General features: G+C 46.6%; 1 protein-coding gene across 3 annotated transcripts in view; it reads left to right on the forward strand.

The window, feature by feature from the left end:
- The first annotated feature begins 5,713 nt into the window (after nt 1-5,713).
- Ubc7 (ubiquitin conjugating enzyme 7) overlaps nt 5,714-27,223 on the forward strand; it is a 54,277-nt gene continuing 32,767 nt past the window's right edge. For 2 of the 3 annotated variants that reach the window (XR_011041568.1, XM_068361182.1), the window contains exon 1: nt 9,380-9,518. Coding sequence is in view for 2 of the 3 variants with exons in the window: in XM_068361182.1 (XP_068217283.1) it covers nt 9,395-9,518 (124 nt within the window). In the remaining variant the exon portion in view is untranslated. Of the gene's footprint in view, nt 5,892-9,379; nt 9,519-27,223 lie in introns of those variants that run through there. The other variant, XM_068361183.1, reaches the window with a different exon arrangement.

Here is a 27,223-nt window from a genome sequence, read left to right on the forward strand (position 1 = left end):
ATTTAACAGTTTCAACTTGATTTTGTCATTTTTACCTGATGTGACACTTCCTTTTTCATATGTCATCCTTTGCCGACTTAAAACCTTCCTCATTATTTTGTACTTCATAGTCATTTGCATATATAACCCGACACTGTCTCCTCTATTTCGAGGCAAAGATTTTTTTGCGTTTTTTTTTTTCACTATCTATGGTTCTTTGTGTATAAACAGTTCTCTACTTTTTTGTTCTTATATTTTAATACTCTAAAACCTGAATTGTCTCGTGTCTCTTATGAATTTCATCTGGGCGTATCAAGGATTTTTTATTTCATTAATAATTTTCTTTAATTGCGTATCTTTTTTACTTTAAATAACCTATTTTTAGCCTGTATACTATATCCCCTCACATTTTGTATATAGTCACATTATTCCTAATTCTGATCTTATTCTTACATTTCCTCATAATATATTCTCCTCCTCCTCATCATCATCATCATCCTCCTCCTCCTTCTCCTCTTCTCCGTCTTCTTGTAAATTCAACGACGTTATTAAAACGACAAGAATTGTCCCCCCAAAAATCTCACTTTTGATCTCATTCCTGCATTTCCTTTTCACTTATTTTCCCTCCTCTTCTTCCTCCTCCTCCTCCTCCTCCTCATCCTCCTCCTCCTTCTCCTCCTCTTCTTCTTCTTCTTCTTCTTCTTCTTCTTATTATTATTATTATTATTATTATTAATTCAACGCTATTTATCAAAACGAAAAGAATAGCTCCCCCTAAAATACCACTTTTGATCTCATTCCAACATTTCCTTTTCACTAATTTCCCTCTCTCCCTCCCTCCTCCTCCTCCTCCTCCTACTACCCCTCTTCCCCCTCATCCTCCACCTCCTCTTCTTCTTCTTCTTCTTCTTCTTCTTCTTCTTCTTCTTCTCCTTCTTCTTCTTCTTCTTCATTAAAACGATTAGAAAATCTTCCCAAAAAGGCACGATGAAATAGGGAAGAGTAGGCAGAAACTGTGTCACGTAGTATCGCTCTGTCCTGAATCGCATTAGTCAATCGAAAATTGAATCGCTGGAAAGGCGGTCGGCCGAGTTAGAGAGTCATAATTGATGGATGGTGTCATTTTTTTTGCCATTTGCATACGCAAAATTTGGAAGTCGCTAATCCATTTAGAAAATGGGTTTTCTTTGGAATAGGTTTCCGGATTCCCTGCACATTCCATTTCCAAAATACTGTTTGGTTGTTGTTTTTCTTTGCAGGGAAAAGTGAAACGTTGATAAATGGGAGATATTTTGAACCAGGTCTGTCCAATAACTGATAACTGATACGAGGTGATATTAGTATTATTGTTATCATTATTATCATTGTTGTTGTTGTTGTTGTTGTTGTTGTTATGATGATGAAAAAAAAACAGGATGCTATAAGTCCACGGGCTCCAACAGGGAAAATTAGCCCAGTGAGGAATGGACATAAATAAACTACAAGAGAAGTAATGAACAATCGAAATAAGATATTTTAAAGACAGTAACAATATTCAAATCAATCTTTCATGTATAATTTATGAAAAATAAAAAAAAAAACAAGAGGAAGAGAAATAAGATAGAATAGTGTCCCTAAGTGTACCCTCAATCAAGAGAACTCTATCCCAAGACAGTGGCAGACCATGGTACAGAGGCTATGGAACTACTCAAGACTGAAGAATAATGGTTTGATTGTGGAGTGCTCTACTCCTAGAAGAGCTGCTTACCATAGCTAATGAGTCTCTTCTACCCTAAGAGGAAATTAGCCACTGAACAATTACAGTGCAGTAGTTAACCGCTTGGGTGAAAAAAAAATGGTTTGGTAATCTCAATGTTGTCAGGTGTATGGGGACAGAGGAGAATGTGGAAAGGATAGGCCAGACTATTCGGCAAATGTATAGGCACAGTAAAAATGAGCCGTAACCAGAGAGAGGGATCTAATGTAATACTTTCTGTCTAGTAAAAGGACCCAATAACTCTCTAGTGGTAGTATCTCAACTGGTGGCTAGTGCCCTAGCCAACCTACTGCCTAGAATGAGACACAACCCTTGCACTGCTGCCTTACGATATGCCAACACTTGAGGGTGCGATATATTGTACAGTTGGACACAGGAGTTCATGACAAACCTTGATCTGAGGAAATGCACCATGTCACACCATTACTGAGCGTAGTTCCTGTGTGAAGCGCCGCCGATCACTTATGCCATTTCTCCTTACGCTTATCTATTTGAGCAGTAAGGGTGTGACAGGTACACTTCCTCAGAGCACGGTGTGTCAAGAATTCCCGTGCCCAACTGTACCTCAAGGTAGAAGATCACTTAGTAGAAACGTCACAGTCTTGTAATCTGTTGGACAGGAATTCGAGCCCTATGAAGCCCGATAGTTTCTACAACCTCACCATCCTTGTGAATTTTATGATGGAGTTAGGGAGGCCATATCCGCTGAATTATTTGTAGCTATTGCCTGGCTCTCTCTGGTCTTAGGTTGGGTGGTGAGAGGGCTTGGGGTCTGATCATATGTATACATGGTCGGTCTCTAGGATATTGTCCTGCCCCCTTTGCTACTGCTGAGCGACTTTTAAAACCCTTAATAGAGATCTATCTAAAATTAGCACTTGGTATAAATCATGGAATATGAAGTTGAACCGTAACAAAACTAAAAACATGATTATCATGTAACTAGGTTGAGTACAGTGGCTCCTTGGCACCCAGATCTTTGTATTGATTAAGTTTCTTTAACTACAAAGCACTTTAAAATTCTAGATATGATTCTTGATTTCAAATTTAGTTTTTGAAAAATATATTTGATCTGTTTCTTCTTCAATTGCACAAATAATCGCATACTGAGAAGGCTTTTAAAGTTTCTGGTGATCATTGTATCCCAAGGAAATGTTTTAATTCACTCATTGTACCTTGTTTCGAGTATTGTTCTCTTGTCTGGAACAGCTGCTGACTCTCATCTTAATTTGTTAAACAAGAGCATGTGGTCCATTGAATTATTTAACTGGGATCTGGATATTAAGAGGGATAATGTAAGGTCGAAAATATTTATGGAAGTTATCGTTTAGGTTATAATGAATAATATACAATAGATAATCAAAGCAGTTAAGAAAGGAATTAATCCTGAAATAGATGGGATTAAATGCAAGATGCTGTAGCGTGTTTATGATACTACAGGGACATACCATTACTTAATGCAACAGGGAAGGTTTATGGTATGATTTTTATTGTGAAAGCAAGACAGTGTTAGAAAAACTGATGCATCGGTTTGGACATGGAAGAAGACGCATAGATAATATGGTTATCACGAGTCAGTTATGTAACAGATTTAAAATTAAAGGGAAAGATGTGTATATGGACCAGGACAAAGCTTATGATTGACTTGATAGAGAAGCAATGGGGAGGGTGTTGAGAATGTAGTGTACAGACAAGAAATCCCTAACTTTTTTGTGCCTCTGTCCGCCTATCCCTTATGCGTTTGATAGATTCCTGTCTATTAGCGTGCTTTTTTTCCCATTCGGAAGGGGGAACACGGTTGCCTTCTTTTCAAGGACTTTGCTTTGGCTTTTGGGGTGGACCGTAAGCCTGACTGGCTGCCCTGCCTGACATCGCTTAGACCCCGGGAGTGTATGTTTGTATGTTGTACTAGTGTATCCCTAAAAGTGAGCATGAAAAATAGAAACAATGAAAGTTCTGTTTTGATATAATTTTCTTATTTAGTCCCAATGCAGATTTCATTATGTACCCACTGCAGAGTAAAAATGTACCACTAAGGGGTACATGTACCCCAGGTTGGGAACCCTTGGTATAGATGGATGAATGGATATAGATTGGCCTCCCTTATAAGGGGACTACGGGCTCTGATAGGTCACTGAGTGCAATTAGAATAGTTACCATTGATAGGGAGCGTGTGTTAGAGTATGTACATAGGAGAGTGACTGGTTTGGTTTGAAAGTGAGTCTGAACATGGCTGCGTCATTTCTCGATGGCTGTTCAATATATCCATGGATGGAAGGGTACGAAAGGTTAGGGAAAGGGCAGTGTATGCAGATGCAAAGTTGTTGAAAAAGATGATAACTTATGAACGGGACGTGGAATGGCTGATGTTTGTGGATGATCCTCTGCTGACTGGAGACAGTGAAGAGAAAGTGCAGAAACTGGGAAACGTGACTGAAAGGTTTTGCAAGTGTGAAATGTTGAGAGGGAATAAGAAGAAAAGGAAGATAATGAGGTTTAATGGAAATAACGAAGATTGAAGACTTGTGTGATAGTGGATAGTGGAATAATGAATAATGGAAGTTGTACATTTTAAATGGATTTTGTATAAATATACCTGATCATGACAAGATGCAAGAAGAGGTGGGTCTCAGAATAGAGGCAAGAAAAGTGAGAAGGATTGTTGAAGTAACTTTCATTAATTGAATGCTAGTGTGGCTATTAAATATAAATAAAAAAAATTGTCAAAGCTAATGGAAAATGAGAAAAAGAGGATAAAGCTGATGGGACTAAATACTTTTTGTAGTATAGGCAATGAAAGAGGAATTGAAGGGGATAATAAATATGGATAGGCCTATGCATAGAAGTGGTAAAAAGGATGGCCTTATGTGGATGAGATCGTGGTGAGGGGTAGATGGCAATGGTTTAGGCATGCTCTTCGCACTCCCCAAGAGAGAATAGTTCACCAAACTTTCAACTGGGCTACACGAGACACTAGAAGAGTTGGAAGACCCAAGACTACATGGCTGAGGACTATGAAACGTGAAGTAGGAGATGATGAATGAAGTATTGATTTGAAAGCTCAGAGAGAGAGAGAGAGAGAGAGAGAGAGAGAGAGAGAGAGAGAGAGAGAGAGAGAGAGAGAGAGAGAGAGAGAGGCGGTTGGCGAAATCTAAGACTTTTGTCAATAGACGTAGGAGGAGATGGTGATGATAAGAGGAAAGAATGGACTACAATAATTTGGAGTTGCATAATCGTTCGAAGATTGGATAATAAACAGTGTTTAATTCAGATGGTTTATTGGAAGGAAGGACAAGCATGAATGCATGCAACACAGGGTGAATGTATTAATCTGTTTGTGTGTGTTTTCCATGATGGTGTTTAGAGCGATTAATGTTATGGAATTGTGTAATTTTAACTATATAAGAGAATTTATCACTTATTCATTAGTTACTGGATGACTGTCCTAGAGGCTGTTCGGTTTTTTGATTAACCCATGTATGGACCCATGTGTGTGTGTGTGTGTGTGTGTGTGTGTGCGCGCGTTTAAGTCAAACGGGTCCATAAAAGATACGACTGGAGCTCGCATCGTACCCAAGACAGTAAAGGGCTGTCTTTGATCGTACAGTACTTTAATGATGAAATGAGGGCGAACCGCACGTGCAGATTTTAATTTTAACGTATTTGATACTATTTATTACGGAAATGGTGCACAACCATATTGGTACTGATCATATTTTTATAAGTGGTTTTACCAAAAAAAGTGTTTCTGCAACCTCACTATTTACCTCAATTCAACAAATATATAAGATGCAGATCAACTTGGATTTTTTATAAGATGAACTTGAATGACGAGTAAAATAACGATACGTGTGTGACTTGGCATTTAGCCCTCAGTATTTTTTTTCCAGTGACGTGTCCTAAGACTGAACACTACGCCATGTTAATTTTCCAGATTTGAAAATACCACGCAATCTAGTACTTCCAACGTTGTGCTACATCAGTGGAGACTGGAGAGTAAATTGTAAACAACAGAGTCCAGACTTCAGTCTGATCATCTGATGTGTTCCAACAGTCCTAACACATAAAAAAGAACTTTTACTCAAAAGGAAACCTTTTTCTACATCATTTGCAATGGCTGGCAGAGCATTGAAGCGGTTAATGACAGAATACAAACGTTAGTATATTTTTAAAGTTGCATTTATTCATTTTTTAAGCATAGCTCAGTTAATGTTGGCCTAGTTTGGTAGTTAAGACCTATGACAAAGGAATGATAGGCCATTGGATCATGCTTGATTAGGTGGTTAGGCTAGGCTGAGATGGAATATATATTGTTATTAATGTACTGTATTACAGGGCACTGTAACCTAGGAAAAAAAACTACTCTTTTTCTATCGGAAAAATTCCGCTTTCTTCGAAAATGGCACTCGTTCCTGTCACAAATGAATAGTTTCAGAAATATATGTATATCTATATCCAACGATAATGGGGAACCCCCAGTGGGAACTCGGGGTTTTGGGTGGGGAAAACGGTAATTTTGTATATTATTCCATGGTGTGATTTCGCACAAGAAATATATGATTTCCTATAGCAAATAACGTGATTTAACCGATTTTGATGATCATTTCAATCGCAAACAAACAGATCAACCAATTCGGTTAGTTATAAGTTGACGAATTGGTTGATGTTATTACGGATGAAATGAATGAGAAAACCAGTTAAATCACGATATCTACTATAGGAAATCATATATTTCCTGTGCGAAATCACACAATGAAATACAATACAAATGAACCATATAAATATTAACACTGTTGACATATATACTGAGTTAAAATATATAAACAACAGATGTAGGGGACGATAACATTAGCAACGTTACCAATGGTTGACAGAACTACCAACGATGACGAATGGTACACAGTGTTACCAACGGCACGGTGTCATTTCTAGAGATAGAAATGCTAAATATTTCCATACGTAAACTAAATAATTTTTCCATATAACTATTAAACAATAAATAAAAAGTACCAAAAGGCCACAGATCCTAACAAACCCGCCTAACCTTGCCTAGAAGTACCCCGGTCACAAAACTCATATAATAAGCATAGGGGAATGACTTACTTTGATTCACAGTACTACCAACGGTGACGAATGGAACACAGAACTACCAACGACACGATGTCATTACTAGTGGCAGAAATGATAAATATTTCCATTCGAATATTAAATAATTTTTCCATATAACTGTTACACAATATATAAATAGTACAGAAAGACCACAGAACCTAAAAAACCCACCTAACCTTGCCTAGAAGTACCCCGGTCACAAAACACGTATAATGGCTATTGAGGAATGACTTACTTTTATGAAGAAAACGACGAAGTATTCGGTAAACTGGGAAAAGAAACTTCTCCAATCGACACTAGTTTTCGAAGATATGTCGATACCATCCATGAGGGTCTCATGGTCCGAATGTTTATGCAAAAAGTGGATGGCACATAATATTATCTTCCATGGGGGTAGACGACTTTTGTCCAAAAAAGTACCTTTATAGGCAGAAACGGTATAACCACAACGGAGTTTCTTCTTAGTTTTACGAATGATGGATTCAGAATTGCAATAAAACACGTGAATGTCTTGCCTATAAGATAAAGAAACCGCACTTGTAATGCAGAACACCTCACCAGGACAAAGGTTACAACGGGAAAGGCATTGGAACAAAGGGTATGAAAACACCGCTAACAGGGATAAAGGAAGTGGGGGGGTAGGGAGATATCTGTATAGGCCTAGGGTGGTGATTGGTTAAGGGAAAAACAAAGAACTCTAGCGGGTAAACATGAATGAACTAAATACGGAAACTAGACCAGAGAAAGGATTTATAAGACACAGAGGAGAGAAAAAGAAATAACCAACAAAAATAAATAAAAACAATATAGGAAGGTAACATGGAATGAACGGTAAATAATATTGAATGGGAATATAAAATGAGATGATCACACCGAGAATTAACTGGATAAAAAAACTAGTCCAGAGTAAGTATTTATGTGCAACCAGGAAGAGATAAAGAAATAACCAAACAAATAAACCCAATATAGGAAGGTAAAATGGAATGACTGATAAATAATATTGAATGGGAATATAAAATGAGAAAATAACACGGTAATAAAAAGAGTAATTGGAGAGAGGAAACTCCTGCGCGGGGGGGTTATATATGCGCAGGTCGGAAACTGGTGCGTACGAACGAACGTACAAATGGGTGCTAATGTTAGCAAGGAATGCTAACATTTGATCTACATCAGGTATGGAATGCTAACATTTAAACTACAACAGGCGTTGGCAGCACTGGTTACTGTATTACTACAAGAAATAACCTTTGAAACGGCTCCTCCCAAATATATCCAGTTATACTGTTTTGTATTTTCCTACGGTTATAATAAATACAAGAAGGAAATGTATAGAGAAGAAAAGGACTGATTTACGGTTATATATCAGTTCCCCAGTATGATTTCCCCACCCAAAACCCCGAGTTCCCACTGGGGGTCCCCCATTATCGGAGGATATAGATGTATATATATTTCTGAAACTATTCATTTGCGACGGGAACGAGTGTTATTTTCGAAGGGAGCGTAATTTTTCCTATAAGAAAATGTAGTTGGAATCCTAGGTTACATTGCCATGTAATAAACTACAATGAAACCGGGAAAACATACTGGGGAAACTGTATATAATGGTAAAACAAGCCTTTTCAAGAGACATATTTTAAACATTTTAACAGAAAATATGTTTTCCTGTAGGAATAACGTGATTTCACCTGTTTTCACCTTCATTTCAGCCGTAATAACAGCAACCAGTTTTCTCTACTTAATGTCAGTGGAACTGGTTGTTCTGTTTGTTTGCCGTTGAAATGAAGGTGAAATTCAGTTAAATCACATTATTTACTACAGGAAAACATATTTTCTGTTCGAAATGAGAATCTGTAATACAGTAAAACTCTACCGTTTAATTTGTGGATTTTCAGAAGTTCAAACTTGCAGGGAATGTTTTTATGCAGAACAGGCCTACATAAGTCTCTTAATAGTTATATATGACATCTATTTTAACATTGTTAGTGATCTTAAGATATTTAATATTAATTGTGGTTATTATATGATAATTAGATTACTAGTAAAACTGAAATTTGCTATTAGAAATGGACGAGCGATGGCCATTTTGGTTATTTTCTCTATATGTTTAATAGGGGCTGGGGCATAACTTGTGTATCATTCTATTAAAATGTAAAGTCTATCTCTCACTCTAAGTCCATTGTTTACATTCGGGAGACTGATGGTGAGTTATTGCACATGCATTGCTTACAATAGCTTTGGCCTTTGGCCTGCGTTTCGGTTTTTGTATGACGTAATCATTACATAGCTTTTTTAACCAGTTAGGAGCTTTCAAATATTCATGCATAAGTTCCCGGATGTTGTTCTACAACAGCCATTTTTTTCCATACTCTACTTCAGTTTAAGTTAAACCACCATCACTTAAAGATGTCTGCAAGAAGGAACTTGGGGAGGTACATTCTATTTCAAAATTTAATTTAATTTAATCTATGTCGGCAATGATTATAATGAAAATGATCTCCATTCAATGTATAGCTATTGTTACTAGTGGAAGTAAAAATTAACCCCGAAATAATGAGCAATGAGGTGGACGAGCACAGCTCAGCATGTACCGTTTGCCTGAACATAGGAACAGTGAGATATGTTTGTTTGAGTGAAGCGAGCCACGGCGTAACTAAAACCATTAGATGGACAAGAAGTGAGTCCTAGAGAATTGTGATACTTTATTTTCATTCACCTACATGAAACATATTTTTCAAGCTGGTTTTCTTGTGTTTATTTTGCATTTCTGATCAGTATTATTGCTGCAAATCACTCGTTTTTGGCATTAACCCTCCCAAAATATCCCGGTTTCCCACTGGGGCTCCCCATGATTGTCTTTGTTTAAGGGGGTTCAAAAACTCATGAATGGGTGGGTTGCCCTAATAATCAAGGTCAGAAATGCATAAAACATAAGATAGCGATTAGGAAAATTTTATGGTTCATGTATTTGGCTAGAAATTAAAATATATTTGTTATGTAACTGAATACAAACCAACGCTATTTACATGGGGTAATTACTTTGGCGACAGCCGATGACGAGCCATAAAGTTTTAACGAGGGTTTTCTACCCCACCGCTAGTTAGCGGGGGGTTAGGGAGGGGTAGATAGCTACCCCTCCCCCCTCACACACACCGGTGATTAACTCACTTTACTTCTGGCTCGCTTTGACCGCCATATTAATCTGTTTTAGCTTTATCTCTTTAATAGTGTGTGTGAAGTTGGCCTCTACTGACAATGCGTACCTGCCCTGGACTTCCCGGCCGCCCTTGTGGGACCTTTATGTCGGCCGTGGAAACGGACCCGCACTCCTTATGCCCCCAGTGTAGGGGCCAACAGTGTGATTGTTCAAATTTGTGTATTGAGTGTAGGGAGTGGTCTACCTCCCAGTGGGAGAGGTTTGCCCGGCGACGTAAGAAGAAGGCTAAGAGGGATCGTTCTCCTTCCAAGGTTTCTCGGAAGGGAGAAAATCCTAAGTCTTCCTCTTCCGCCGCCCATTCCTCCTCCGAAGCTCCCGCTCGGGCGGCCTCTTCCGAGAGGCCGGCGAGAGGTAGCGTAGACCGTAATGTTGATGTCATTAACCGATCCCGTGGCGAGGGAAAAGGTCGTTGCCTACTATAGCGAGGCGGGTGCCCCTCCCCCCTCGGAGGAGGTGTTTGTATCTAACAATGACCTTTTTCAGCTTTGGGCTTCCTTGGGGCTACAGGGTTCGCCCTCCAAGGAAGTCTTGTTTGGTATGATAAAACGGGGTGCGACTGCCGAACAATCGTCAACCTCAGCGGACATAGATCCTCTGTCTGTAGTTGACGTTGTTGTGTCGGAAACATCCCGTGGGTCTGACCAAACTCCTGTTTCTGTGGCTGCGGTAGCAGAAGGCTCTGTCTCTCCCTCTGAACATACTTCGAGGGAGGAGCTTAGTCTTACGGTCTCTCCTTCCGCTGAGACTCCCTCTCGGGGGAGTTCTCTGGTAGAGACGCCTCTTCGGAGGCCTGTTGATGGTCAGCCTGCTGATCCCACGGCCCCTCGTGGGCGTATAAGGTGGAAGGCTCGTCCTCCCCTTCGCCGTAGAGGCCTTTCTTCTCCCTTCAAAGGGGTTAGAAGGCGTCTCTTCGGTTCGTCGTCACCACAGTCCTCTGCGGAGGAGACGACTCGCCGTTCTCCTGATTTACCTGCTACCACCCTTGACCTCTCCAGGGACCGTTCGCGATCCCCGTCGGAGGATGGTCGTCCTTCGGGACAATGCGAGCTGTCACCTCAGCCGTCTACATCTACTGCTGCTGACGCGCTTTATGCGCCGGAGATTGCCACTGCGCAACCTTCTGACCTTTCGGGGTCTCAGGGACTTGAGCGCGCATCTGCGCAGCTCGCCCCTAAGCGTAAGGCTCCGCCTGCGCTACCTGTTGCTGTTGTTCCAGCTGTTCCTGATAAAGCGCCTCGGCGCTCACCCTTGGGCGTTCGCGCCACTGTTCCTGCTGATGGCCGTCACCCTTCTGCAGTTCCTGATGTAGCGTGTAAGCGCCCAACTGCGCAGGCACAGCCTGCTATAGCGCCGCTGCGCTCTCCTGCGCACTTGCAACCAGTTCCTGATAAGGCACCTACGCGCCCACCGGTGCTCCAGCGGCCTTCAGCGCTCATGCGCCCTCCGGCTCCTCGCCGGCCCCCGGTTCCCGTTTCACCGCGCGCGATCTAGGAGGTTCTTGAGTTGGCGCACAGGCGGCCACAGGTCCTTCGGACTCGTCGCGCCCTGCGGGGGAGAGACGCGATACGCGTCCCCGCACGATTCCAGCACCAACGCTCACCCCATCGCGCCCATCTAAGGAGGTCTGCGATAATAGGGAGTCTCATGATATGAGAGAGGTTCGCGATGCGCGTCCGCGCGCAGTTCCTGATACAGCTCCATCGCGATCACGCGTCGCGACGACTCAGCTCGTCGCCCCAGAGGTCGCCAAGCCAGCGCATGGACGCTCACGGCCGCCTCTGGAACTGCGTGAATCTGTTAATGTTACGATCGCGCTCGACGCGCCCCAATCGCTCGTCGCCCCCCAATCGCTCGTCGCCCCAGAGGTTGCCAAGTCAGTGCACGGGCGATCACGGCTGCCTCAGGACCCGCGCGATTCTGTTAATGCTACGATCGCGCCTGACGCGCCCCAATCGCTCGTCGCCCCAGAGGTTACCAAGTTAGCGCACGGGCGCTCACGGCCGCCTCAGGAACCGCGCGAATCTGTTAATGCTACGATCACGCTCGACGCTCCTCAGTCGCGCCCTACTCCTGCTTCACGCCCCGTGCCTATCTTTAAGACGGCGGTGGTGCAAGTGGCTCGATCCTCGCGACCCCCAAAGCAGCGAACCCCGACGCGACCTGTTCCTGACACGCGCCATGCGCGTCCACAATCGCCAGCGCACCTAGCGTTTGCTCAGGTGAGTAAACCGGTCCAGTCGGACCATCAGACCTCTCGTTCTTAGGTCGCTCGCGACCCTGCTCCCGCACTATCACGCCCTCGGCCAGTCCTACCGGACACTCGTTCGGGCGCTCCTGTTATCTCTCGCCCTGCGGGCCTGCATCACTACGCGCCCGCCCACTCAGCCGCCTCCTGTTCCAGCTCGCTGCACGCCCACGCCTTCGCCCACTCGCGCTCGCGGGCATGTTCCCAGTCTAGCTCTTGCGCGCCATCGCACCGTCGCTCTCGACCATCCTCCTGCGCGCCCCCGCCACGGCGGAGGCGCACGCGCGCGATTTTCCAGCTTCGCGCCCTTCTTTCCCGCGCGATCCTGATCTGGGCCCAGTTTATGAGCCCCAGCGCGATCACTGGCAGGCACTTTCTTCTGTGTCGCGTTCCCCTCCCCGCAAGCGCAGACCAGCGCGTTCGCCAGAGGGAGAACGCTCCTCTGACAGGTCTAGGGATTCTTCTCTTACAGCCCGTCAGGCGAACCCTCGTGTGTCGACTCCTCCTAGGGATCCGTTGATCCCTTTCCCTTCAGAGGGAGTGTCTGACCTGGTTCGACACCCTACTCAGAGCTCTCATGCGGGCTATTAAGCCAACACTCTCTGATTCGGGTCACGATCCAGCGGCAGCTTCCTCCCCCCTGAAGAGGAAGAGAGGAGCTCCTCCTGTGGATCCTCCTTCGAGACCTGTGCTGTCCCCGCGTAGATCCTTGCGCAAAGATCCTTCTCCCCCTCAGACCTTCTCGCCCTCCCCTGCGGAGGAGGATTACCCCTCCTCAGGGGAGTCGGTTGAGCAGGAATACTCTCCCATCGCACCAATGGTGGATGTTCCTCCTCTTCCCAAGAGGTCTCTTCGTCCCGAGGTGGAGAAGGACTTGCCCCCTTCGCTTTTGGAGTCCTGCATCCCTCCTAGGAGGGAACCTAAGGACTCTAAGACGATTCCAAAATCGTCTTCTAGGATCAGACAGGAACGGCCCAGGGACGTAGAGGCTACCCACGTTTCCCCCCAGGAAGAGCCTCTGGGGTCCGGAGACCTCGCTGCAAGTCCATCTGGAGGCGAGCCCCAGGAGTCAGAGCAGGCGTTCTGGCAGGTCCTGACTCTCATGAGGAACCTTAATGGGATTCCAGACTCTGAGGTCCCACCTCGTGAGGGTAAGGACACGGTCCTGGATCGCATCTTTGGCACTCAGAAGCCCTCTTAGAGCCAGCGCAGCATTGCCCTGGTCACAGGAGATGAAGAGCGCCAGAGACAAGATCGAGAGCCAGCTCGCGGAGCTTGCCTCCTCCAGTAGATCCAGTGCCGGAAGTAAGCTCCTCCCTCCTCCTCGTGTCCATCAGAGGAGGTACTTTGAAGTCCTTGAGGAGTCTACGTTGAGCCTTCCCCTACATCATTCCGTGGAAGGGCTCACAGGGGGAGTTCCTCTCGAGAGGCTCTCCAACCGGCACGTATTTTTCTCAGCCACTGAGGTCCAGAGCCAGGAGAAGGTCATCAAGTGCGCTATGCAAGCCACTTCTTGGCTTGACATCTGGCTGGGGTCTCTGGGCATTCTGGTGCGTTCCGAGGATCTCTCCAAGGAGAGCACGAGGAAGGCACTGGAAACTTTTCTCCTCTCGGGTACTCGGACCATCGAGTTCCTGTCCCACCAAGTCTCGAGCTTGTGGGCCAACACGATCCTCAAACACAGGGACGCTGTTGTCGAGAGGTTCCACCATAAGGTTCCCAGTGCCGAGTCGAGCAGGCTCAGACACTCTTTCGTCCTCGGTAAGAGCTTGTTTGAGCCTAAGGATGTGGAGCTCTCTGCTGAGAGGTGGAGGAAATCCAACCAGGATTCCCTCATCCATAGGGCCCTTACATCGAGGCCCTATAAGCCCCCGGCGGTTCAGCAGCCTCGTCCCGTCAAGTATACGAAGAAGACTACCATAGCAGTGAAGCCCAAGGTATCTAAGCCCTTTCCTGCCAAGGGCAGGAGGGGTAAAAAGTCCTCCAGGGGAGGCAAGAACCCTAGAGGCTCCGGCCGAGGCCGGAAGCGCTAGGGTTGGCATTCCCCCCGCGTGTCCACCAGTGGGGGGATGCCTGCAGAGTTGCACAGCAAGGTGGCAGCAACTCGGGGCGGATGCCTGGACGGTCTCCGTGATATCCTTAGGATATCGCGTCCCGTTCACAGCATCTCTCCCTCCCCTGACAGCGAATCCAGTGTCGTTGAACTCTTTTGCCATGGGATCGGCAAAAGGGCAGGCCCTTCGGGCTGAGGTCCAGACCATGTTGGAGAATAACGCTCTCCAGGAGGTTGTGGATGGGTCCCAAGGCTTTTACAGTCGACTCTTTCTTGTGAGAAAGGCGTCTGGGGGCTGGAGACCAGTCATCGACCTCTCGACACTGAACGGGTTTGTCAAGCAGACCCCGTTCAGTATGGAGACGGCAGACACGGTCAGGCTTGCAGTGAGACCGCGAGACTTCATGTGCACACTGGATCTGAAGGACGCGTACTTCCAGATCCCAATCCATTCGTCTTCAAGGAAGTACCTGAGATTTTGCCTAGACAACAAGATCTTCCAGTTCAAGGTGCTGTGTTTCGGTCTCTCCACAGCCCCTCAGGTGTTCACCAGAGTCTTCACCATCCTCTCTTCTTGGGCTCACAGGATCGGCATCCGTCTCCTCCGTTACCTGGACGACTGGCTGATCCTGGCAGACTCGGAGGCATCCCTTCTTCGCCACCGAGAAAAGCTCCTCGAGGTTTGCCGGGATCTGGGGATCGTGGTAAACCTCGAGAAGTCCTCTCTGCAGCCCTCTCAGAAGCTGGTGTATCTAGGCATGATCATAGACACCAATCTCCACAAAGCCTTCCCATCAGACGAAAGGATAGCGAGGCTGAGGAAGGTTGCGAAACCTTTCCTCAATCGAAAAGAGCTCTCAGCCCAGTCGTGGCTTCGTCCCCTCGGCCATCTCTCCTCCCTGACCCGCCTCGTTCCCAACAGTCGTCTCAGGATGAGATCCCTTCAGTGGCGACTCAAGTCTCGGTGGTGTCAAGGACTCGACTCCCCTGACATCCTGATCCCCATGGGATCTGCGGAACTAGCGGACCTCAGATGGTGGGTGGCTGACGAGAACCTGCGAAAGGGAGTGGATCTTCTCGTCTCTACCCCGGAGTTGATGCTGTTTTTGGACGCATCAAACAAGGGGTGGGGTGCTCACGTTCTGAACCACAGGGCCTCAGGCCTGTGGTCAGAATCAGAAAAGTACCTTCACATAAACCTGCTGGAGATGAAGGCCGTCTTTCTGGCCCTTCAAAAGTTCCACCAAGTCCTGGCGGGCCACTCCATAGTGGTTATGAGCGACAACACTACGGTGGTGGCTTACATCAGCAAGCAGGGAGGTACCTTTTCGGAACAGCTGTCCCATCTTGCAGTAGAGATCCTGAGATGGTCCGAAGCCCACTTGATATCACTTGTGGCTTGCTTCATTCCAGGCAAGAGGAATGTGCTCGCCGACAGTCTGAGCAGAGCGACGCTGATAGTGAGTACCGAGTGGTCTTTGGATCCTCGGATAGCTAACAAAGTCCTGACTTTGTGGGGTTCCCCGACTGTGGACCTGTTCGCTACAGCGTTGAACACCAAGCTTCCGCTATACTGCTCTCCAGTCCCGGACCCCAAGGCCCTCTGGCAAGATGCCTTCCAACAACGGTGGGACAACGTAGACGTGTACACCTTTCCCCCGTTCTGTCTGATGAGGAGGGTCCTCAACAAGACCAGAACATCGGTCAACCTCTCGATGACCTTGATAGCTCCGCTATGGCATCACGCAGAGTGGTTTCCTGACCTTCTGCAGCTCCTCACGGAGATACCGAGGGAACTCCCTCCACGTCACGAGCTACTCAAACAACCACACTCCAACATCTTTCACAAAGCCATAGCTTCGCTTCGACTTCACGCCTGGAGACTATCCACCATCTCCTCAAAGAGAGAGGGTTTTCGCAACAAGTTGCGGAAAGGATGTCTGGCCACCTGCGAAGGTCATCCGCAGGAGTCTACCAGGCGAAGTGGAGAGTCTTCTGTGGTTGGTGCCGTGGAAGGGGTATTTCTCCCCTTGATGCCACTTTATCAGCAATAGCGGTGTTCCTTGTGTATCTGCAGGAAGAAATGCGCCTTTCGGTCTCGGCAGTGAAAGGCTATCGCTCAGCCTTAAGTCTTGCCTTCAGGCTCAAAGGAATGGACATTTCCTTCTCGCTGGAACTGTCTCTTCTCATACGGAGTTACGAACTTACCTCCCCTCAGTCGGAAGTGAGACCTACCCCTTGGAACGTGGTTCAGGTTCTCAGGTCTCTTAAGAGGCCTCCCTACGAACCATTGCGCCAGGCTTCTGATCGCCACCTTACCTGGAAGACGGTGTTCCTGCTAGCTCTGGCCTCGGCCAAGCGAGTCAGTGAACTGCATGGTCTCTCCTACGACGTCGCCCATTCAAGGGGATGGGGGGAGGTAACGTTCGGCTTCGTCCCTGAGTTCGTTGCTAAGACTCAGAACCTGGGAGTGCAGGACCCTAGGTTCGACTCTTTCCAGGTCTCGAGTCTTCATTCTGTAACGGATGACCCAGACCATCTCCTACTGTGCCCAGTCAGGAGTCTGAGGTTGTATCTCAAAAGAACAGCTGCAGCCCGCTCCCAGGTGCGGAACTTGTTCGTCAGCACCGGGGAAACGAAGAGGAGGGTCACCAGAAATACCATCTCGGCCTGGATCCGCAAGGTGATCCACCTGGCCTTGAGTTCTGACCCTCCTCCGTCGCGGCGCCCTAGGGCGCATGATGTCAGGGGCGTTGCTACGTCCCTGGCCTTCAAGAAGAACTTTTCGGTGACGCAGGTCCTGCAAGCTGGGGTGTGGAAGCGTCAGACCACCTTCACGGCCCACTACCTGCAAGACGTGACACAAAGGAGGCTCGATAAGTTTTCTATCGGCCCTGTGGTGGCTGCACAACAGCTGGTCTAACCTCAGGCTCCTAATTGGACAAGTAGCAGAGGGTTGAGGGCATTGTTACCCGGTTTTAGTCTGTGTGAATGAAAAGATCTGTCTGGCCCTTTTCTTTTCTTCATCCTCTCCTTGGAGAAAAACAGCATCCTGGGTCCTTTGCACAGCTGACCTCGAACCTCTGCAGGTAAGCCATGCTCCCTTGTGTTCCTAGTATTAAGTTGTAATACTGTCATGTCCCCATACCCTGACGAGGTGGTATTGGGTAGTCCTAGCCTAGATTTCCCTCTAAAGAACTCCAGGCCAACTTCCTAGGATATGTCACTGCTCACCTTCACACACTACTTACGTAGGCCGCAGCAGCCCCTCAGCTGTCTGCGAGGCGCAGGGGCCCCAGCCCTTGAGTTTCCTTTATGGACTCGGGTTAGAAGCCCCCGGGCAAGCCAAAGCCAGTATGGCAGGGGACTTACCTCCCTTCCTAAGGGTTGAGTCACCCCATGTAAATAGCGTTGGTTTGTATTCAGTGGAACAAATAAAAAATTCGTAGATAATTTGTATTTTTCCTAACGATACAAACCTTAGCTATTTACAGTTATGTGCCCGCCAGCCCTGTCCCCCAAGATAAGCCCTACCTCTAAGTAAAGTGATGTAATCACCGGTGTGTGTGAGGGGGGAGGGGTAGCTAGCTACCCCTCCCTACCCCCCCGCTAACTAGCGGTGGGTTAGGAAACCCTCGTTAAAACTTTATGGCTCGTCATCGGCTGTCGCCAAAGTAATTACCCCATGTAAATAGCTAAGGTTTGTATCGTTAGGAAAAATACAAATTATCTACGAATTTGTCATATTTACCATTATTATACATTACTTTTCATATTGTTTATTTATTTCCTTTCCATGTTGGAACCCTTGGGCTTGTAGCATCCTGCTTTTCCAATTATGGTTGTAGTTTAGCAAGTAATAATAATCACTATAACTTAATTCCACCAGAAATAACTAGGAGCATAAAACACCACTTTACTAAACTTTCCCACCAAACCTAACCTACAAGCTGTGTCCCTACTTACTTACCTAAGGGAGGGCTAATGCCCCTTTGTGAACCCCTTAGGCTGCTGTAATCTTAGTGATAAGGGAGTTATAGGCCATGGTCATCATCATACTTACACCCCAATAACTATTTTTTGAGATACTCACCACCACAACAATCTTGGGGGGAAACAGGGTTTTTCAATATTAAACTTACCCGATAATCATGTAGCTGTCAACTCCGTTGCCCGACAGAATTCTATGGAGGGATACGCCAGCTATCACAATACTAGAAGGGGGTGTATTTACCAGCGCCACCTGTGGCCAGGTACTCAAGTACTTCTTGTTGACACCTCCTCAATTATTCCTCTGTCGTGCTTCCGGCAAGACGTTCTGGGATACGCTTATGTTCTTGGAGTATTTTCACGACTTTGGTGAAGTATTTCTCTTTGATTTCGGCTGTCGCTTTACTGGAAAACTTCTATATTAGCTTAGTTAGCTTTTGAAATTAATTTGATTAATTTTAGTGACGAGAGAGTATGAACTCTCGTTCACCTTTCAATGGCCGACCCTTCCCTTAGACGGAAGTGTTGGTGTCTAAGAGAGTATAGACTCTCTTTCTTAATTTTGCTTAACAAAAGTTATAGATTTATTTTATATCTCTCCGCCTCTTATAGGCCTCTTCGATTAACTTCCTTTTATTATAAACTCATTAAAATTAATTTTTATATTTGTTTATATTCGACCTTCCTATAGTAGGCGGTCTTTTACCGAAGTTAATAAACTTTGAGCCCGTCATTTCGGTTTTACCTGTTAACATATTATGCTATTTCCGCCACAGAGTTTGAAAGATTTTCTTTGACAGTCTCGTACTGTTTTCAAAGCTGAACTAACGTTTTGTTTTGTCTCTGCAGTTGTTGACGTTCAGAACGTTCAACTTGCACTCTATCGTTACGATAGAGAAAGAATGTTCACGGTTTCACGTTGCAGTAAGAGTAACCGTGTCTAGCGTTTTGTTCATTCTTTCTTAACTTAATGGTTTTGATCCTAATAAAGGAACTTTTCAGTTTTTTCCTTTAACAATAATATGTTTTAACGATATATATGATTGGGCTCTTCTCTCAGGTTCTAAGTCAAGAGAGAGAGAGAGAGAGAGAGAGATAGAGACGGAGGGAGAAAGAGGATAAACGTTTCATTCAAGCCTGCCAGGCGTACGAGTAACGTCATTATCGATTTTTGCTCTTCTCCCTAGTCTCTTTAGGGGAAGAAGGTAAACGTTTCTAGAGTGATCTAGTGTTTAGTCTCTTTCCAACCACTGATTTATCTTTCATTAGTTTTTTCTGTTATATTGTAATTCTGTTTTCGCAATTACTAACTTTGAAAGGATAGAATTGCGTATTTCAGGTACAAACCACTTAAAGTTTCGAGTTCAGTGAAATAAGTGCAAACAGAAATCAAAGTGATAAGTGATTAGTGCGTGAGGGTACTTTTGTGCGCGCCAGTCGTCCTCCCAGTCCGGGACCTCTTGCAAGCTCCCAAGCCCAGGGGAGAAGCAATGTCGAAGGGCATAAGGGTTCAGCAGGCCTTGATCGGCGCACAGAAGTATTCTCGGTGGTTGTGGGCGTGTCTTAACGAGACCGTCACTCCCACCCGCAGACGATTGAGCCCTTATTTTGCTCGTCTGCAGAAGAGATTAGGGGAGAAATAAAGGCAGAGTAACGCTGGTCTCAGGTCTCAAGACTTCTTAAACGTTAAGTCCAGACCTATGCCAGACGTACGAAGTTAAAGTTCACAACCCGAATGCAGTCATTGGGTTAGCTCTGACTCTCCTAAGTCATCAGTTGATTACACTCCGACTAAGAGGAGTAAGGTTCTGCCACAACAGATCTCTGCTGTTAAGGCTTTACCTCAGCAGAACTTAGTGTCTGCCGACCCCAAGTTAACTCTACTGCAGTCCATACAGTCACAACTTTCGGTCTTGATGCGTGAGTGTCGGGCTGAGAGTGTTGCACCGCCTGCACTCCCTCCACCTGTTCTCGCTGCACCTGTGCTCGCCCAGCCTGCACCTGCTCCGCCTGTGCTCGCCCAGCCTGCACCTGCTCCGCCTGGTCGCAGCACCATCTGCCAGGCGTACGATGTTGTGAACTCTACTACAGTCCATGCAAGCACAGCTTTCGGACTTGATGAGTGAGTGTCGGGCTGAGAGTGTTGCTCCTCCGCCTCCGCCTACACTCCCTCCTCCTACACTCGCTCCGCCTGATCACAGTACCATCTGCCAGGCGTACGATGTTGTGGACTCTACTACAGTCCATGCAAGCACAGCTTTCGGACCTGATGCGTGAGTGTCGTGCTGAGAGTGTTGCTCCTCCTGCACCTGTGGTGCACCAACCTCCTGCACCCGTTCAGCCTGTGCTGCTCCCGCCTGCACCGGTGGTGCACCTACCTCCTGCACCCGTTCAGCCTGTGCTGCACCCGCCTGCACCGGTGGTGCACCTACCTCCTGCACCCGTTCAGCCTGTGCTGCACCCGCCTGCACTCGCTGCACCCAGTCGCAGCTCCATCTGCCAGGCGTACGATGTTGAACCACTTTCTGTGTTCACTGTTCCCAGTGTTGTTCAGCATCAGCCTTCTTTAAGGCAACCTTCGGTTTGGGATCAGGAGGATTACTCCACTCTTCCTCCTCCTCCCCTGGCTGCTCCACCGGCGGTGCAACTCTCGGTGGAGGTACAACAACCTCTTCCACCTGTGAGTCAGTCTCCTCAGCTGCTGCACCGAGCTCTACCCGTGCACCCTGATCCTGCTCCTCAGACATCTCTGCTTGCGGGAACTTTACCTTGTTCTGCACAGCCTCGGTCTCTTCACGCTCCACTCATACCACAGGAACAGGAACGGACTACTCCGCCTCCGTCCTCCGCTCAGCTGGTGCAATCCTTGGGTGCAACTCTTGCTAGGAGTCAACCTCCTTCACCCTTGCACCTGCCTTCTGCTCCGTCTGTTGTTCAGCCTATGCAGTCTGAACCTCAGGTTTTCCCTCAAGTTGAGGAAACCTCTGTTGTTGTTCCAGCTCGTTCTGACTCTGCTGTTCAGCATACCATGGTTTAAACCCCATGCAAGCATGCATAAAGCACTCTAGCACTGGTCATGGAATTTCTGAGAAATGTTAAACGCCATGCACACGCTCTGCTTTCCTTTCAGCAGGCTCTGCTTACAGCAGGCTCTACTTCCTACATGCTCAGCATTCAGCATGCTCTGCATTCAGCATGCTCTGCATACAACATGCTCTGCATACAGCATGCTCTGCATTCAGCATGCTCTGCATACAGCATACTCTGCATACATCATGCTCTGCATACCTTACCGCATGCTTCTCAACACATCTTGGGTTGTTGCCAACTCACTAGACTGTCAAGCAGTTTCATAACGTTGCCTTCTAGTCTGCTGCTTTGCACCAGTGAACCCTCACTCAGAGAACTTAGCTTTTCTAGGATAAGGTCCCTGTAGATGAGAAAGTTCTTTTCTCCCTCCTTCTGATATTCCCTTGAGGACTCTGTCATTTGGAGGGAGCCTTTAGCTGCATAACCTCTTATGGACTTTTATTTAAGCATAACATGCTTACAGGGAAGGTAATGGTTACACTTCAGCCGCTAATCCCGTCTGTTACCACACCTGCTCCCATAGACCTTGAGCTGTGTTGCATGACATGCAGTCCAAGCTTAGTCCTTGTTAGAGGATTTTTTGTTTACGGAGTCAATGTGTCACGGGGAAGACGTTCAACAACCAACAGAAGGGACTTGTTGTGACGCAGTGGGCAACCTCAGCAACCCGTTAAGGAGTTGTCTGTACGACCCAGACAGTCTAGACAGATTCGGGTTGTCACTGTACTTCCTCGCTTGCCCATGATTGACAGTTTACAGACTGTGCAGCAGTATCATGATCTTGTGTCCGGCTCCGTCAGACGACTGGCTTTTAAGAGCTCCCTCAAGTCGTCGCTGTCTGGAGATTTTCAAATGGAATATGGATCTGACCAAGGAACTGGGCCTCCTGGTCAATTTTGAGGAGTCTCAGCTCGTTCCATCCCAGACCATTGTCTCCTTGGGTATGGATCTTCAGAGTCGAGCTTTTCGGACTTGTCCGTCGGCCCCAAGGATCTTCCAAGCCCTAGAATGCATCCAGAGCATGCTGAGAAGGAACCGATGCTTAGTCAGGCAGTGGATGAGTCTAACAGGGACACTTTCATCGCTGGCCCTGTTCATCGAGTTAGGGAGACTCCACCTCCGCCCCCTTCAGTATCATCTAGCTGCTCACTGGATAAAGGACATGACGCTAGAGACGGGCTCAGTTCCTGTTTCCGAAGAGATGAGGTCTACTCTAACGTGGTGGAAGAACAGCATTCTTCTCAAGGAAGGTCTACCATTGGCTGTTCAGTCCTCCGACCACCGTCTCTTCTCGGACACATCGGACACGGGCTGGGGTGCGACACTGGACGGACAGGAATGCTCGGGAACATGGAATCAGGAGCAAAGGACACTTCACATCTATTGCAAGGAGTTGTTGGCAGTTCATTTGGCCTTGATAAACTTCAAGTCCCTCCAGCTTAACAAGGTGGTGGAGGTGAACTCCGACTACACCACAGCCTTGGCTTACATCTCCAAGCAGGGAGGGACTCATTCGAGGAAGTTGTTCGAGATCGCAAGGGACCTCCTCATTTGGTCAAAAGATCGAAAGCTCACGCTGGTAACGAAGCTCATTCAGGGCGATATGAATGTCATGGCAGATCGCCTCAGCCGGAAGGGTCAGGTCTTCCCCACAGAGTGGACCCTTCACAAGAATGTTTGCAGCAGACTTTGGGCCCTGTGGGATCAGCCAACCATAGATCTATTCGCTACCTCGATGACCAAGAGGCTCCTCTTGTATTGTTCTCCGATTCCAGACCCAGCAGCAGTTCGCGTGGATGCCTTTCTGCTGGATTGGTCCCATCTCAACCTGTATGCATTCCCGCCGTTCAAGATTGTCAACAGGGTACTTCAGAAGTTCGCCTCTCACAAAGGGACACGGCTGACGTTGGTTGCTCCCCTCTGGCCCGCGAGAGAATGGTTCACTGAGGTACTGCAATGGCTGGTCGACGTTCCCAGGACTCTTCCTCCTAGAGTGGACCTTCTGCGTCAACCTCACGTAAAGAAGGTACTCCCAACCTCCACGCTCTTCGTCTGACTGCCTTCAGACTATCGAAAGACTCTCAAGAGCTAGAGGCTTTTCGAAGGAGGCAGCCAGAGCGATTGCCAGAGCAAGGACGACATCCACTCTCAGAGTCTATCAGTCTTTATGGGAAGTCTTCCGAAGCTGGTGCAAGGCCAATGCAGTTTTCCTCAACCAGTACCAATGTAACCCAGATTGCTGACTTCCTGTTACAATCTAAGGAACGTAAGCTCCCTATCAGCTCCTACGATCAAGGGTTACAGAAGTTTGTTGGCAGCGGTTTTCCGCCACAGAGGCTTGGATCTTTCCTCCAACAAAGATCTACAGGACCTCCTTAGGTCTTTTGAGACCTCAAAGGAACGTCGGTTGTCCACTCCAGGCTGGAATCTAGACGTGGTCCTAAGGTTCCTAATGTCATCAGGATTTGAACCGCTCCAATCAGCCTCTTTTAAGGACCTCACATTAAAAAACTCTTTTCCTCGTGTGCTTAGCAACAGGTAAAAGAGTAAGTGAGATCCACGCCTTCAGCAGGAACATAGGTTTCACATCTGAAACGGCTACATGTTCCTTACAGCTCGGTTTTTTGGCTAAAAACGAGCTTCCTTCCCGTCCTTGGCCTAAGTCGTTCGAGATCCCAAGCCTGTCCAACATGGTGGGGAACGAACTGGAGAGAGTACTTTGCCCAGTTAGAGCTCTTAAGTACTATCTAAAGGTCAAAACCATTACGAGGACAATCAGAAGCCTTATGGTGTGCTATCAAGAAGCCTTCTCTACCAATGTCTAAGAACTCAGTTTCTTACTACATCAGGCTTCTGATTAGAGAAGCAAATTCTCATCTGAAGGAAGAAGACCTTGCTTTGCTGAAGGTAAGGACACATGAAGTGAGAGCTGTGGCTACTTCAGTGGCCTTCAAACAGAACCGTTCTCTGCAGAGTGTTATGGATGCAACCTATTGGAGAAACAAGTCAGTGTTCGCATCATTCTATCTCAAAGATGTCCAGTCTCTTTACGAGTACTGCTACACCCTGGGTCTATTCGTAGCAACGAATGCAGTAGTAGGCGAGGGCTCAGCCACTACATTCCCATAATCCCATAACTTTTTAACCTTTCTCTTGAATACTTTTTATGGGTTGTACGGTCGGCTAAGAAGCCTTCCACATCCTTGTTGATTTGGCGGGTGGTCAATTCTTTCTTGAGAAGCGCCAAGGTTAAAGGTTGTGATGAGGTCCTTTAGTATGGGTTGCAGCCCTGTATACTTTAGCACCTTTGAGTTGATTCAGCCTCCCAAGAGGAACGCTGCGCTCAGTAAGGAAGACGATCTTATTAAAGGCAGAGTAACGGTTCAAGTCGACTTCCTTACCAGGTACTTATTATTTCATTGTTATTGTGGATAACTGATTATATGAAATATGGGATACTTAGCTATCCTTTAATCTTGTACACTGGTTTTCACCCACCCCCCTGGGTGTGAATCAGCTACATGATTATCGGGTAAGTTTAATATTGAAAAATGTTATTTTTATTAATAAAATAAATTTTTGAATATACTTACCCGATAATCATGATTTAATCGACCCTCCCTTCCTCCCCATAGAGAACCAGTGGACCGAGGAATAATTGAGGAGGTGTCAACAAGAAGTACTTGAGTACCTGGCCACAGGTGGCGCTGGTAAATACACCCCCTTCTAGTATTGTGATAGCTGGCGTATCCCTCCATAGAATTCTGTCGGGCAACGGAGTTGACAGCTACATGATTATCGGGTAAGTATATTCAAAAATTTATTTTATTAATAAAAATAACATTTTTAAACACAAGACTTACCTGGTAGTTACATGTATAGCTTACGTCTCTGACATCACGACAGAAAATTCAAAACTCGCGGCAATCGCCGATCGGATAGCTAGGTGTACCACCTGCGCACCTTAGTGAGGTACCTTGGAACCATCCCCTGCTCCCTCATATTTTCTCTGTCGCCGCTAGCGACAACATTGTTGGAGATTCTCCTCGCTTTTTTCCTGATTTTGTTGCTGTCACTTGGTGAAGTACAATAATTTGGTTTTTGACTCTCACTTGATTGGATTTCGACTGGATACTCTTGATTTATGATTTGATACTGATATTTTGACCCTTGCTTGTTGTGATCTCTCTAACAATTTTTCAAAATGGCCACTCCCCCTGTATCATTTAATGTGTGTGTGAATGGGTGTAAGACCCGGTTGCCAAAGGCCTCTATTGATCCTCATTCACTCAGTGTTAAATGTAGAGGTAAGGTTTGCGAGCTAGATGACAGATGTGACGAATGCCTTCTATTATCTGATTGTGAGTGGCTTGAATTCGATCGCTATTCACGAAGGTTAGAAAGAGATAGGTTAAGGCGTAGTTCTTCTCGCTCTTCTCGAGATTTTTCCTCTTCTCATATCACTGAACCTATTCCTTCCCCTGTAGTGGTAGTACCAGATCCCGCTATGAGTACCGCTAATGAGCCTATGCTTCAAGTGCAGGCTCAACGCTCATAGGCGTTGGGCGTGAAGGTTGAGTCTATCGCTGCTGATAGGACGCAGTTAATGGCTGACGTTAAGCAGCTTAAAAGTGAAAGTGCGAGAAGTACAGTGAGTGTTATTAGTGCTGTGGAGGGTGCGCCTGCTCGGTCTTGTCGTTCTCCTAGTCCTAGACCTCTTCCAAGCTCCCCAACCCATGGGAGAAGGAATGTCGAAAGACGAACGGAAACGAGAGGCTTTAGCTCCCGAGCAGACGTCCCCTCAAGCGTTCCTGTTGACGTTTCCCAGGACGTTCGCCCTCACCATAGGAAAGGTGAGGTTAAGGTTTTTTATTCATCTTCGGATGACGATGTTCCTAAGAGAGGCTGGCGTCAAGCGTCCAGACCTCTTAAGAGGAAGTTTGATTCTTGCAAACAGCGTCCTTTCAGGACGTCTCAAGGTCCAAGCTGTAGCCATCGGAGTAACCCAAAACACTTTCATTCCAACGATGAGAGCTCGCCTACCAAGCGTCCTGCTAGGACGCTAGATTCTGTTAAGAATCGTCCTGTGGTTTAGCGGTTGGCTGAACCAAGTATGCCCTCGGTTCATGCTCCTCCGCCTCCTTCAGATTGGCCTGACTTTGATGTGTCGTCTCCTGTTTCGATAGCAGACCATAATATTAATATGTTGAAAGCGATGCAGCAAAAGCTTTCGTCCTTCATGCAAAGCTATCAAGCTACTGAAGCTTCCGCTCTGGACGCCAAGCGACGCAAGACGAAGAATTACGAGACGGCTAGTTTCGGGACGCGTTGAGCATTCTACAGCTACGTTACCAGGACGTTAAACGCCCTACTTCACGTGATGTTGAACGCCCTGCTTTCCAGGAAGTCGAGCGTCCTTCAAAACGAAGCGCCGAACATCCTAGTAGGAGTGATAGTGAGCGTCCTTCTGCAAGTGCTTTCGAGCGTTCAGCAAGACGCGATGCCGAGCGTCCTCCAGAGCGAGGCGGCGAGCGTTCTTCTTTATCTAAGAAGGACGTTGAGCGTCCTTCCAGGCGTGTAGTCGAGCGTCCAGCAAGTCGGGAGGTCGAACGTCCTCCAGGACGCGTGAGTGAGAGTCCTCCAGGACGCGATGTCGAGCATCCTCCAGGACGCGACGTCTAGCGTCCTCCAGGATGCGACGTCGAGCGTCCTCCAGGACGCGACGTTGAGCGCTCTCTAGTACGCGATGTCGAGCGTTCTCCAGGACGCAACGTCGAGCAACGAACA

The sequence above is a fragment of the Palaemon carinicauda genome, chromosome 37 (genome assembly GCF_036898095.1).
Source record: "Palaemon carinicauda isolate YSFRI2023 chromosome 37, ASM3689809v2, whole genome shotgun sequence".
Classification (NCBI taxonomy): domain Eukaryota; kingdom Metazoa; phylum Arthropoda; class Malacostraca; order Decapoda; family Palaemonidae; genus Palaemon; species Palaemon carinicauda.